The sequence below is a fragment of the Equus quagga genome, chromosome 1 (genome assembly GCF_021613505.1).
Source record: "Equus quagga isolate Etosha38 chromosome 1, UCLA_HA_Equagga_1.0, whole genome shotgun sequence".
NCBI lineage: Eukaryota > Metazoa > Chordata > Mammalia > Perissodactyla > Equidae > Equus > Equus quagga.
Genome location: NC_060267.1, coordinates 144,113,273 through 144,126,500, shown reverse-complemented (window position 1 = coordinate 144,126,500; position 13,228 = coordinate 144,113,273). Strand labels below are relative to the sequence as shown.

General features: G+C 43.7%; 1 protein-coding gene across 4 annotated transcripts in view; it reads left to right on the top strand.

Moving 5' to 3' along the window:
- Positions 1–8,866, top strand: part of ZNF620 (zinc finger protein 620) — a 29,151-nt gene extending 20,285 nt beyond the window's left edge. For all 4 annotated transcript variants that reach the window (XM_046684596.1, XM_046684587.1, XM_046684582.1 and 1 more), the window contains 4 exons: positions 1,165–1,238; positions 3,094–3,220; positions 3,716–3,829; positions 6,113–8,866. In XM_046684596.1, the coding sequence (XP_046540552.1) occupies positions 1,165–1,238; positions 3,094–3,220; positions 3,716–3,829; positions 6,113–7,119 (1,322 nt within the window). In that variant the 3' untranslated portion in view covers positions 7,120–8,866. The remainder of the gene's footprint in view (positions 1–1,164; positions 1,239–3,093; positions 3,221–3,715; positions 3,830–6,112) is intronic.
- The last annotated feature ends 4,362 nt before the right edge of the window (positions 8,867–13,228 follow it).

Below are 13,228 nucleotides of genomic sequence, written 5' to 3'. Positions count from 1 at the left end.
TGTCAAGTCTTTGAGAATGGAGTGGTTCTGAAGAATGGCAGCAGAGGAGTCTAGAGAATGCTCACTCCAAGGTATGAAACATTGAACTTAATATCAAGGACCCTGTATTCATAGGACAGGCTGCTGTGCCATTAACTAAAATCTGTCTCCAGGCAGACACATCCCGGTATAGGGTATAGGGTTGGAAAGTGTTCTAAGGGTAAATGTTAATTGCTCTGTCCCTAAACTGTGCCACATAGTGGAGCCCCAGCAGCACTTGTATCTTCAAACCAAATAACACAATTAGAAAACAAAACAAACTCGCAAGCACTTACGCGCTAGCACTACTGTAAATACTTTGCCAATCCATTAACTCATTTAATTATTAACCCTCTACAGCCCTTTGAGGTTGGTACCAGCATCATACCCATTTAACAGACAAGGAAACAGGCAAAGAAACTTGCTGGTCATACAGCTAATAAGTAGTCGAGCCAGGTTTCTGGACCTAGGTAGTCGATGCTCTCCACCGATACACATTCGGACGTTGAAGCGATGGGCTCCACTCTTCCCACTCCAATCCTCCCATTGCGGCGGGACGGGAACCCAGGCAGCTTTTGCACATATGGAGCAACGGTCCCGTCCCCTCGGTACCTGGAAGGGCAGCCGGAATTGGCAAATGCCAGGGAACCCTGGGTGATTCCCAGGATTGTATGCATTCTGTGGCCTGAGCTGGCCGGCCGACCGACATCCTCAGGAGGAGCTACGGGGAGGGGCGGCCGGCAACTCTGGCCGGTAGGGTCTCCGAAAGTACGGACAGGGGCGCTTGCTTCTGGGATGGGAAACCACAGAGCCAGACAACTTCCCAGGCTCCTAGAGAAGAGGTGAACGACGTACGTACTTCCGGCTGAGCCGGTCCAGAGCTTCCCCAGGAGCCGGCGCCTGGCCGCGTTCCCACGCTTTCTCTGCGCTTGTGCCTTGCTGGGTTAGCGGTCGCCCGGAATCCGGGTTCCCAGGGGTCGGAGTGATAATAGATTCACTTATCCCGGGCGTAGTACCAGGTTCTCCAGCTCTTCTGCCTTTGTGGTGAGGGCGTGGCGGGACGGAGAGGAGCCCGGAGCGGACAGAGGGCTTTTGCTGGGTGCGAGGCAGCATCAGTCTTACCGAAGCCTCTTATTTTCTCTTCAGTCTCATTTCTCAGGACACCAAGGGCCGTGTGTGAAGCGGGAACGCCAGCTATGCTCCAGGCCACTTGGCGCCAGGTGAGCCAGCATCCTTTCAGCCTCTGTTGCCCCGTCCCCGACCTTCCCACCCTTTTGATGTCAAGAGAAAACAGGTGTCAGCTCTGCATCCAGATCCTGAGTTGTACAGGCCTGTGGCTTCCATTGTGCATCTGTCACTGTTGGGTGTGTTTGGGGAAGGGGAGGAAGTGAGGAGGGTAGAGAGATGAGAATGCCCAAACTAAGATAATCAAGATGGAAAAAAACAAGCGTGGTGGAATTGATTGGGATCGATTTGGCAAGTGGGGCTGAAAAGTGGAAATTAACTGAAAAGTGGAATCTGCATCACTGCATACAATGAAGACTCCTTTCATTCCTGTGCACAAGATTGGAGAAGTCTTTCCTTGGATAAAGCAATTCTAGTAATTTTTTTGTATATCCCCTTGGCTTTTCTACACAGACGTGCCGTCTACGAATAAAGACAGTTTTACTTCTTTCTAGTCTGGACGCCTTTCAGTTCTTCTTCTTGCCTAATTGCGCTGGCTAGAATACCATTTCAGTGTCAAGTAGAAGTGAGAGCAGATATCCTTGTCTTCTTTCTGATTTTAGGGCAAAAGCATTCACTGTCTCACTGTATTTCCTTTCTCTGGCTTTGGGTAGTTTCCGTACACCCACATCCTGATTAGTACTCTGTTAAATTTTCTAGGGGGACCCTCTGCAGATAACCCGACTTTTTTCTCTGTGCAGCACTCTCTTGCATGCTGTCCTATAAACTACAGTTGTCTTAGTCTCAGACTCTACCAGGGAATCTGCCTCACTTCACCCTGCCTGTATTACAGCCTGGAAACTTCCACGTTAGTAAGTTTCGGGAATCCTGGGGCTCACCTCTTTCTTTCCCGTCTCTCAGGGATTGTTGTCCTTTATTGCCTCACAGCCAATGTCTTGCAAACCCTTGTTTTATGTAATTTGTCTTATTTTGGTTCAGGCAGGAGGATGAATCTTATCCCTGTGACTGCCTGTATATGAGAAGTGGAAGTTTTCCTTCAGCATTTTAGCAAACATTTTCCCCCTTTTACTTTTTCTTTGTAGTCTGTTGCCCTCTTGACTCCTCAGTCTTCATGTGTGTCCTGTTTTTCCTTTTCTGACAGCCGTTAGGGTCTTTTTTATGTTCTCGTTTTTCTGAGACTTCTCAGTGATGGGCCTTTTGTGGGTATTTTTCGTGCATCGCCCTAAGTACTTTGTCAGTCCTCCCTCCTCCCTGGTGCTCTTAAACAGACAGAATATTTTACCAAGTTATAAAAAGCAGTCACCCTTAAACAATCCAAGCTCATCCTTGGTTCTGTGGTGTGAACTGGCCTCCTTTTGGTTTGCTTCCTCTTCCACCAGCAGTTATGATGCAGCTTTCTCTGCTCTCCTAGTTTAGTTACCTTTCATCCTTTTTCTGCCTTCTAAAATTCTGTTAACACTTCTAGTCCGCTCTGATTCTTCTCCTCTTGGGCCATTGTGTTACTGTCACTTTAGTGGGATCAGAAAGGGAGTGAAGATCAGTACAAAAGTCATGTGGGCTGTTTATATAGATGTCCCCCGTGCATTTACACACAAAACCCAGGGAGGAGAAAAAAGCCAGAGGGACTGACAGTTCCACAGAGCAGGGTGTGGTGGAGTTGAGGCCCAGATCAGCAGGTGAAGGAAGGGCTGTTTGCTGGGGATGACCATAAAGGCGTGCAGTGGATCTTGGGCACCCTGGTTGACGGGAGCAATGGTGGCTGAGGGCTGGCCCCTGCAGGGGGCACTGGGTAGCTGTCCTTGGAATACCATCAGACCCAGTAGGTATCTGCCCCAATACTTAGGCTCCTCTGCCCTCACACAGGGCTTGAGCAGAAACCTGTTGTTTCAGGAGCCAGTGACCTTTGAGGACGTGGCTGTGTACTTCACCCAGAATGAATGGGTCATCCTGGACCCAGCACAGAGGGCCCTGTACAGGGAGGTGATGCTGGAGAATTATGCAAATGTGGCTTCCCTAGGTAAGACATCTCTTTTCCTTGCTGTTGTCTGCCTCTGCCCTTTGAGCATCCTGGCTTCCTTCTTCCTTAGACTTTGTGGGCTCTCTAATAACCCTCATGGGCAGTTCTTCTGAAGGCTGAGCTCCCTAGCGGCTACTGGGTGGGAAGAACCCTGGGTTCCCAGGTTTTGAAATCAGCTGTCCCTGCAACCCTGGGGTGGGACTCTGCCCCAAGCGTGGAGGGAAGTGAAGAGCTCTTCGGACCTCAGCAGAGCCCTTTGTGCCTCTGTCTTCCAAGTTCTCTGAAGAAGATTTGGGACTCCCTCATGTCAGTGGGGACGTATTCCAGGACTCAGCCCCCTTTTGTGGGAATGTCCTGTCCTCTAAGATGGCACAGGCTGACTTCTCTTCATTTCTCCCTACCTGGCTCAGTGGGGAAAGATAAAGAGGGCTGCAAGGGGACCCTGCTTCATGATTCCCTTGACCTTTGTGTTCCTGTTTCTTTCTCTCTGGGCAGCTTTTTCATTCACCAGACCTGTTCTGGTCTCCCAGCTGGAGCGAGGGGAACTGCCACCAGGCCTTGACCCCTGGGAACGTGCAAGCCCGGAGGCCCTAAGAGGCATCTGTCCAGGTGAGCACAAGGACTGCCAGCTGCCTTTTTTGCTTAGCCTGCTTTCTTGTTTTCACTTTTCAATGTGTAAGAAGTGTGTCTTCTCTTGTGAAACTGTTCTCATTAGACCATTACATGGATTGGAATCGTTACAGTGGAATCATTACATGTGACTTTGAGTTCATGGTGACAGCCTCCCTCAAATGAGGAAGGGCCAGTCTCTTCCTGGAAAGGCGTGGCTACAAGATTTCTTTGCATGTTCGTCTTTGCCTCTCCACCTCACCACCTGCCAAGGGAGACTAACTGAGCAGCTCTTAAACCAGCTCTTTCATCTCTGTCATGTGGAAACATTTTATTTTTCCACCAGTTTGTTTTTGCAAAAATGAGGACATCAACCACCTTATGAGGAAAATAGGCTTCTGGGGGCCTGTCTGGCCATCTATGTATTTGTAGAGTACATCATTTCTATGGAAAATTGAATTATAGGTTCCCTAACTCTGACTTAACAAATAAAACAACTTCATTTTTATAATTAAAATTTTTTTTTAAAAGATTTTACTTTTCCTTTTTCTCCCCAAAGCCCCCCGGTACATAGTTGTATATTTTTAGTTGTGGGTCCTTCTAGTTGTGGCATGTGGGATGCCGTCTCAGCATGGCCTGATGAGCAGTGCCGTGTCCATGCCCAGGATCCGAACTGGCGAAACTCTGGGCCACCGCAGCGAGCGCGAGAACTTAACCACTCAGCCACGGGGCCAGCCCCTATAATTTAAATTTTGAAACATATGCAGATACCAGCCAAACACACCCCAGGTATCTCTCACCTCAACAGTCACCAATGTTCGGCCATTCTTGTTTTGTTTTTCCCCCACAGACACTTGAAAAAATTTTTTAAGATGAACTTTTGAAGCAAAACTTGCTGTAAATAAAAGGTGAATGGCTTTCCTCATTTTGAAAGGTGTTGATATGGGAATTAAAAATAACAACATAGTGAATCTTTTTGCCTTTCTTATTTTGCTTCACCCCTTCTATGCCTGTTAAAATTTCCTCTTTGCAGAGAAGGCCCATTAATGATCCCTCCCGCCTTGCCCCAGGCTCGTGTCATGGTGCCTTTCTGGATATGACCCCAGGACTTCAGGCTCTTTGGGTAAAAAATATTTGCTAAGCAATTTGCTTGAAAACACATGAGGTTTTGCCCTAGCCAGCGCTGAAGATTATATCAGCCTGCAGAAGGTCTCAAAAGCAGAGGGAAAATAGCCTTGGCTTTTTCGTTTTTAGTGTGTTAGTTTAGGATTTCATATTCCACCCTGTTGTCTTAAACTGTATACACATCCTGTGTGGTGTTTTAGGAAAAGGGCAAAAATCGTAAGTCCTCTCTGGGACTTATGTCCATTCCTGGAAGGGCTCTTCACGCGTTCAGTCCCCTTTTATATCAGAGGCAAGCCTCCACATCTTCCCTTTCCCTTCTGGATGCTGTGGAGTTTGCCCTGCATGGGCCCCTCAGCCACACCGTAGGAGCCTGCTGCTTTGCTAGAGCCAAGTTGATGACAGAGATCACTGCTCTTTTCAAAGATTTTAACAGGGGTAATTTTTTTTTTGTTTTAAAGATTGGCACCTGAGCTAACCTCTGTTGCCAGTCTTTTTCTTTTTCTTCTTCTCCCCAAAGCCCCCCGGTACATAGTTGTAAACTCTAGTTGCATGTCCTTCTAGTTGTGCTGTGTGGGATGCCACCTCAGCATGGCTTCTTGAGCAGTGCTGACTTCTCTTCTGCACCCAGGATCTGAACCGGCGAAACCCTGGGCCGCCAAAGCGGAGTGCGGGAATTTAACCACTCAGCCACGGGGCTGGCCCCAGGGATAATGTTTTAAAATAAGCAGCTCTTAAGGAATTTCTGCCTGTGGGACACTTTGTAGTTCCTGAGCTGTTTGACCTGCCCCTTCTACAGTCCCAGTGGTCTTTCTCTCACCTCGGGGTCTCTGTTCCTCACTTCTCTATGTCTGCCCTTTTATCCATCCAATTCACTTTCTCTTGCTCTTTCTGTGCTAGCTAACAGTGTGCTGTTTTCCAGTCACTCTTTATGGGAGTGTCTCCTGGCCTTGCTTAGCTTTCTCTCATAGGGTCTTCATTTCATTTGTGGGGCTCTGTTGTGTGGTGATCCTTGGTAGCCATTTTTTGGACATATTGGGAAAATAACCATGTACTCGGGCAGATTAGAACCAATTCATCCCATTCCACCTTCAGTGCAGGTATTTTCTTTTTGTCATATCAGGGGCTAACACTTGTATTTTCTTTCTTTTGTGACATCAGGGCGTGAGACCAGAACCGAGAAGGGAGAATCAGCTCCAAAGGAACATATTTCCAAAGAAATGGAGGCCCACAGACTGACATTAGGAGGGCTGCCAGGGGATGTTCTCCAGCACCTTGACCTTGGGAGCAACCTCGAGCAGCCGCATGGTCACTGGATAGTCAAGAAAACAGACTCAAAGAGGAGAGATTTCACAGATGGGTCAACCAGGCATCATGAGGCCTGTGCTGTCGAGAGTGGGGAGAAGTGTGAGAAATTAGGAAAAAATGTTAGTGTCAGCACAAAACTCAGTACAAATCAGACAGGTCCTAGTGGTCAGATATCTTATGAATGTAGAAAATGTGACAGATATTTCAGTCGAATGGCAGACTTCCACCGACATCAGAGACATCACACTGGTGAAAAGTCTTTTGAATGCAAAGAATGTGGAAAAGACTTCAGATATAACTCATTACTTATTCGGCATCAGATAATTCACACTGGAAAGAAACCATTTAAATGTAAAGAATGTGGGAAAGGTTTAAGTTCAGATACAGCCTTGATTCAGCATCAGAGAATCCACACTGGAGAAAAACCCTATGAGTGTAAGGAGTGTGGTAAGGCCTTCAGTAGCAGCTCCGTCTTCCTCCAGCACCAGAGGTTCCACACTGGGGAGAAACTCTATGAATGTAACGAATGTTGGAAAACTTTCAGTTGTAGCTCCAGTTTTATTGTCCATCAGCGAATGCACACTGGGGAGAAACCCTATGAATGTAAAGAGTGCGGGAAACGATTAAGCTCCAACACAGCCTTGACTCAGCATCAGCGAATTCACACCGGGGAGAAACCTTTTGAATGTAAGGAGTGTGGGAAGGCATTCAATCAGAAAATAACCCTGGTTCAGCACGAACGAGTTCACACTGGCGAGAAACCTTATGAGTGTAAGGTGTGCGGGAAAACCTTTAGCTGGTGTGGAAGATTCATTCTGCATCAGAAACTACACATGCAGAAGACATCTGTCCAAGAGTAGCCCTGGATTATCCACAGCTAGGCTCACTGTGCCTCTTGTTTCTCTCCTTTTTCATGCTTTTTATGAGTGTCATCACTGTCCTTCCTGGACTGTGCTAATTCTTAACCGTGTATGTCTGTTCCTGCAGCTCTGCATAACTGGAATGTCCCAGTAAGATGTTTAATTCAGACTCTCAGCTTCCATCATGAAACCTTCCTCAAATTCTGTGAGCCCTTGTTTCTTCAACAAAAACTCTCTTTACAGTTAGAAAAGACAAGAAACAAACCCCAAACTTACAAACATAAAAGGAAATATAAGTTTCCAGATTGAAAGGATATGCGGAGTGCCCAGCAAGATGGACTGGGGGAAACCTACATCAAAGAACATCACTGTGAATAATCAAAACAGGAGGAGATCCTAAAAGTTTCTACAGAGAGAAAACAAAAGATCAGGAATAAGATGGCCTCAGATTTCTCAACAGCAACCTTGAAAGTGAGAGGACAATGGTGTAAGCCTTCAAAATGGGAAAAGGAAAACAATTTTCACCCAGAATTTTATACCCTCAAGTGTGAGTATAGAATAAAGGCATTTCAGACCCTTTAGATCTTAAAACTTTATCTCCCATGTATTCTTTCTCAGATATGCAACACTAAAGAAAGGGTAAACCAGGAAAGAAAAAGACAGATATGTGGTTACCCTATTACCATCTGTATATTAGGAGTCTCTAAATTAAAAAACAGAGGGGTCTTGTCCATGTGGAGCCATCTGCATCTTGGAGGACATTCCTAATAGAGTGCAAACTTTCAGAGACCTACCTTGGGTGCAGTGCCCACCCACACTACTTCTTACTCTGCAGTTGTAGTCTGTGCCTTTGCAAAAGTTGGGGTATATGTACCCTTTGAGTCAGATGTAAGGCGCTATTTGTCTTAAATGATCCATCTCATTGCTGTTCCAAGTGACCTCATAGCAGGAAACATTTCCTTGTAACTTCATCTAGTTATTTTTTATAATCATGGAAGAAGCTACCATTGTTTTCTGTTACCTATGGAACCGAAGGAAGATGTAAATGTGTTCTGTTTTAGCATCCACTTCTGCAGACAGCTTGACTTTGCCCACTGCAGGGAGCAGAGGGTAGTGGTTAGTAATACAGAGCCAGGCAGACTTTGGTATGGACCCAGGCATTCCTTGGTGTGACCTTGGTTAAGTTGCAGAAACTCTGTACTAATTTCCTTATCTGTAAAATAGGGATGACAATCTACCTCACAGGTTTGTGTTGAGGATTAACTGCAGTAATATATGTAGAAGTGCTTAGACCAGTGACTGGAGCATAATAAACAAAAGTGTTATTTATTATTATAATGCCATTGATAAGTTTTGATTTATGTATGCACCAGTGAAACAGTCACCACAACCAAGATAATAAACACAGCCATAACCCCCAAAACTCTGCTTACGCCCCTTTGTAATCTCTTCTTCCTGGCTCTCCACAGGCAACCACTGATCTACTTTCTGTCACTTTGGATTAGTTTTCCTTTTCTAGGATTTTGGATAAATCTTATTACACCGTATGTACTCTTCTTTTTGGTCTGGTGTCTTTCACTCAGCATAATTATTTTGAGATTCACCCATGTCGCATGTATCAATGGTTCATTCTTTTTTATTGTTGAGGAGTATTCCACTATGGATATACCAGAGTTTGTCCATTCACCTCTTGATGGTCATTTGGGTTGTTTCCAGTTTTTGGCTGTTACAAATAAAGCTGCTATGAACGTTTGTGTCCAAGTCTTTGTAAGGATGTATGCTTTTATTTCTCTTGGGTAAATACCAGGAGTGGAATAACTAGATCATAAGGTAGGTATATATTTAACTTTTTAAGAATCTTCAAGGGGCTGGCCCTGTGGCTGAGTGGTTAAGTTCGCGCGCTCCGCTGCAGGCGGCCCAGTGTTTTCGTTGGTTCGAATCCTGGGCGCGGACATGGCACTGCTCATCAAACCACACTGAGGCAGCGTCCCACGTGCCACAACTAGAAGGACCCACAGCGAAGAATATACAACTATGTACCGGGGGGCTTTGGGGAGAAAAAGGAAAAACATAAAAAAAATCTTTAAAAAAAAAAAAAGAATCTTCAAAACTGTTCTGCAAAGACCTTGTGCCATTTTACATTCCCATCAGAATTGTATGAGAGTTCCACTTCTAATACATCTTTGCCTACACTCAATATTGTCAGTCTTAAATTTTAGCTGTTCTAATAGGTGCATAATGCTATCTGGTTGAGGTTTTAATTTACATTTCCCTAATGATTAATGATGTTGAACACATTTTCAGGTACTTATGTGCCTTCCATTATGTCTTCTTTGGTAAAGTGTCTGTTCATGTCTTTTGCCTATGTTTTTATTGGGTTTTCTTCTTACTGATCTTTGAGAGGTCTTTATATATTATGGATACAAGTCCTTTTTTATATATGTGATTTCCAAATATTTTCTCCCAGCCCGTGGTTTGTCTTTTTATTCTCTTGACAGTATCTTTTGAAGAGCAGGAGATGTTAATATTTATGAGGTCCAATTTATCAGCTTGTTCTTTTAGGGATTGTGCTTTTAGTGTCATATTTAAGAAATCTTTGCCTTACTCAAGTTTACAAAGAATTTTTCCTATTTTTCCTTCTAGAAGATTTATAGTTTTAGATTTTACACTTAGCTCTGTCATCTATTTTGAGTTAAATTTTGTATAGGGTGTGAGGTATGGATCTAAGTTCCTTCCTTCCTCTCTCCCTCCCTCCCTTCTTTTTTTTTAATGGGTAACCTAGTATAGCACCATTTTTTGAAAATATAAATTCCTTTTCCACTGAATTGCCTTTGCACCATTGTTTCAAATCAGCTGTCCATATATGTGTGGGTCTAGTTCTAGATTCTGTTTTGTTCCATTGATCTCTCTTAATTCCATTAACACACTGCCTTTATTACCATAGGTTTTCTAAGTGTTGAAGTTGTATAGTGTTAGTCCTCCTACTTTGTTTTTTGCCAGTTGTTTTGGCCATTCTAGGTCCTTTGCATTTCCATATGAATGTTAGAATCAATCTGTCAATTTCTACCAAAAACATCCTGGGCTTTTGATTGAGATTATATTGAATCTATAGATAAATTTTGGGATAATTGATATCTTAACTCTGTAGAGTCTTTTGACTCATGAACATGGTAAATCTCTCCATTTATTTAGATCTTTATTAATTTCAGGAATGTTTTATAATTTTTACTGTACTGATCTTTTACACCTTTTCTCAGATTTATGTGTAAATATTTCATATTTTTGATGTTATTGTAAATAGAAAATTTCCAATTTTCATTGATGGTATATAGAAATATAATTGATTTTTGTATTTTGACCTTGTACTGCAACCTTGCACAACTCACTTATTAGTTCTAGTAACATTTTGTGGATTCCATAGGATTTTCTAACATTGAAAATCATGTACACAAATAACAATCATTTTGCTTCTTCCTTTCCACTTCTGGATTCATTTTTTTTCTTTTCCTTGTGTTATTGCACTGGCTAGTGGCTAGGGATAGTGTGTTTTTAGGGAGAGCCAGTCTCTCTGGCATTGGCCAGGTGAGGAACATCCAGCTCCAGGCATTAATTTTGCTAATACATGAACGGACTCTGACAGCTACAAAGGCCAAAGTTTCCCATCTCTCCTGGTTCACCTTGCCATCTAGCTGCCTCTAGGTCAGCACTGCCTGTACTCTGTCCCTCTCGTGAGGCTCTTCTGGGAAAGAATAAGCCTCTTGTAGCATGCTCCCAATTTTTTTTTTCTCACTGCCCATAATTCCAGTTATCCTCCCAATTTGGGGGTTTTTATTTGGGCCTACCAAAGCTTTCTAATTTCTTCGCCTTGCACCATAATACCCAACAGATGAATTGCATGTCCAATTTTGTTCCCCTTCAAGTTGGTCCTAATTGTAATAACTGGTTGATACTCTTTAGAGTTTGTGGTGTACATGTGTGTATGTGCACCCATATATGTGTGCCCATCTCTCTAGATTCATGGTAGATGTTCATTTGGATAGGTTTAGAGAGGGGAGAGCATGCAAATATAAGTCCTCATCATGCATATTGTTCCTGGAAATCTAATTCTTCTATTTAAAAATTGCTTTGCATAAACTTTACAATAAAAATACCATAGATTTTATAAAATGGACTTTTTCTGTGGTAGGTAAAATCTGTATGTTAGGCAACCTCCACCATGGTCTCCAGGGATTCTCATTCTGGCATTCATGCCCTAATGCATCTCATCTGACACTTAATCATGAGTGGCCTGTGATGACAGTATATTTAGGTAATGATGGTGTAACTGCCAAAGCTATGTCATAAATGACATTGCAGCTAGCCTTGGTCTTTTGGATTGCTTGCCTTGGGTAGAAGTCTGTTGCCACGTTGTGAAGACACTTAGCCATATGCAGCTACTCATGTGGGAAGGGACTGAGGTTTCACATCAATAACCAGTACCAACTTGCCAGGCATATGAATGAACTACCTTGGAGGCAGATCCTCCAGTCTCAGTCAAGCTTTCAGATGAGTGCAGCCCCAGGTGACACCTGACTGGAACCTCATGAGAGATCCCAAGCCAGTCCAGCTAGCCAAGCCACTCCTCAATTCCTGATCCACAGAAACTTTGAGAGGTAATAAATGTATATTGTTTTCAGCCACAAAGTTTTGGGGTGATTTGTTATGCAGCAGTAGATACCTAATGTACTCTCCACGATAGGGCTTTTTTATATGCTATAGTTGGTCAGAAACCAAATCTAATTCCTATGAAAGGAATAACAAACTCCTGTGTTAGAGCTATACATCCAGATAGCCAGGATCATTCTATATTCTAGCAGTGAGAGATCAATTTCCCTTTATAGCTCTGAAGTGTTTGGTGAATAGGAGCCATATATCTGGAACTATATTCAAAGAAACATCCGAGTGGTCAAGGTAAAATTCATTTCATGTTGGCAACCACATTGGCAAGAAGTGGTCACTAGAGTAGGGCTACTGTTGACCCAGTGATTTCCAGAAGCGTAGTCACTGTAGTGAGGCACTTGCTAATTGGCTGTTGTCCAGTAAGTAGGGCTGTCACTGATTGGCTGACTTTCAAGGGTGTTTGTCACCAATTGGCTCATGTTCAGAAGCTTGGTCCTGTAAATGATCTGCTAACTTTCAGAAGCATAGTTACTGGGGGTGACTAAAGTGAGGCTGTCACTTATTGGCTGATTTTCAGAGCATGTGTATTGACCTGAAGTTATGTAAATTTAAGGCAGTTACTTGTTCCTGACTTGGGATTTTGGTAAAAGAACAGTCTTCTCTTTTCTTGAATATGAAAAACAAGTACTTTTAATGTTTTAATTCTCAGTCTTTTTTCTTTTCTTTTCTTCCCTCAGCCAAACTTACTGAAAGTTCTGCCTCTGATCCCAATGCCAATCCAAATAATGAGAACAGAGTCTTGAGTGAAAAAGGGAAGGCTTTACTTTGCCAGGCAGAGGGAGCAAAGCAAGGGCCTCAAGAATTGCTAGCTCCCTGATAAGAAACGGGTAGTGGGTCTGGCCCGGTGGTGCAGTGATTAAGTTTGCACATTCCACTTCAGCGGCCCAGGGCTCACCATTTTGGATCCAGGGTGTGGACCTATGTACTACTTGTCAAGCCATGCTGTGGTAGGCGTCCCATATATAAAGTAGAGGAAGCTGGGCAAGGATGTTAGCTTAGGGCCAGTCTTCCTCAGCAAAAAAAGAGGATTGGTGGCAGATGTTAGCTTAGGGATAATCTTCCTCAAAAAAATAAAAATAAAAAAATAAAAATGAAACCGATAGGGTTTTTTATTTAGGGCTTTAGGTAGGGGAGAGGGCTATGGCATTCTTGGTCAGCATTTTCCCATCGGCCTTTGTTCAGGGCTGCTTCCAGCAGAGGAGACAAAGGATTTCTCAGATGAGTGCCCTTGGCTGTTTATCTCCAAAGTGGAAGGTAGACTCTGACATCAGGAAGCTGAGGAGTTGGGCCTGGGAAGCTTCACTTTCTTGATATTCTCTGGACATTAGTTTCTCTGCAAAAGAACTTCAAGGTCCTGTGCTTAGCCACAGCTTTAGTGGCCATTTCTACA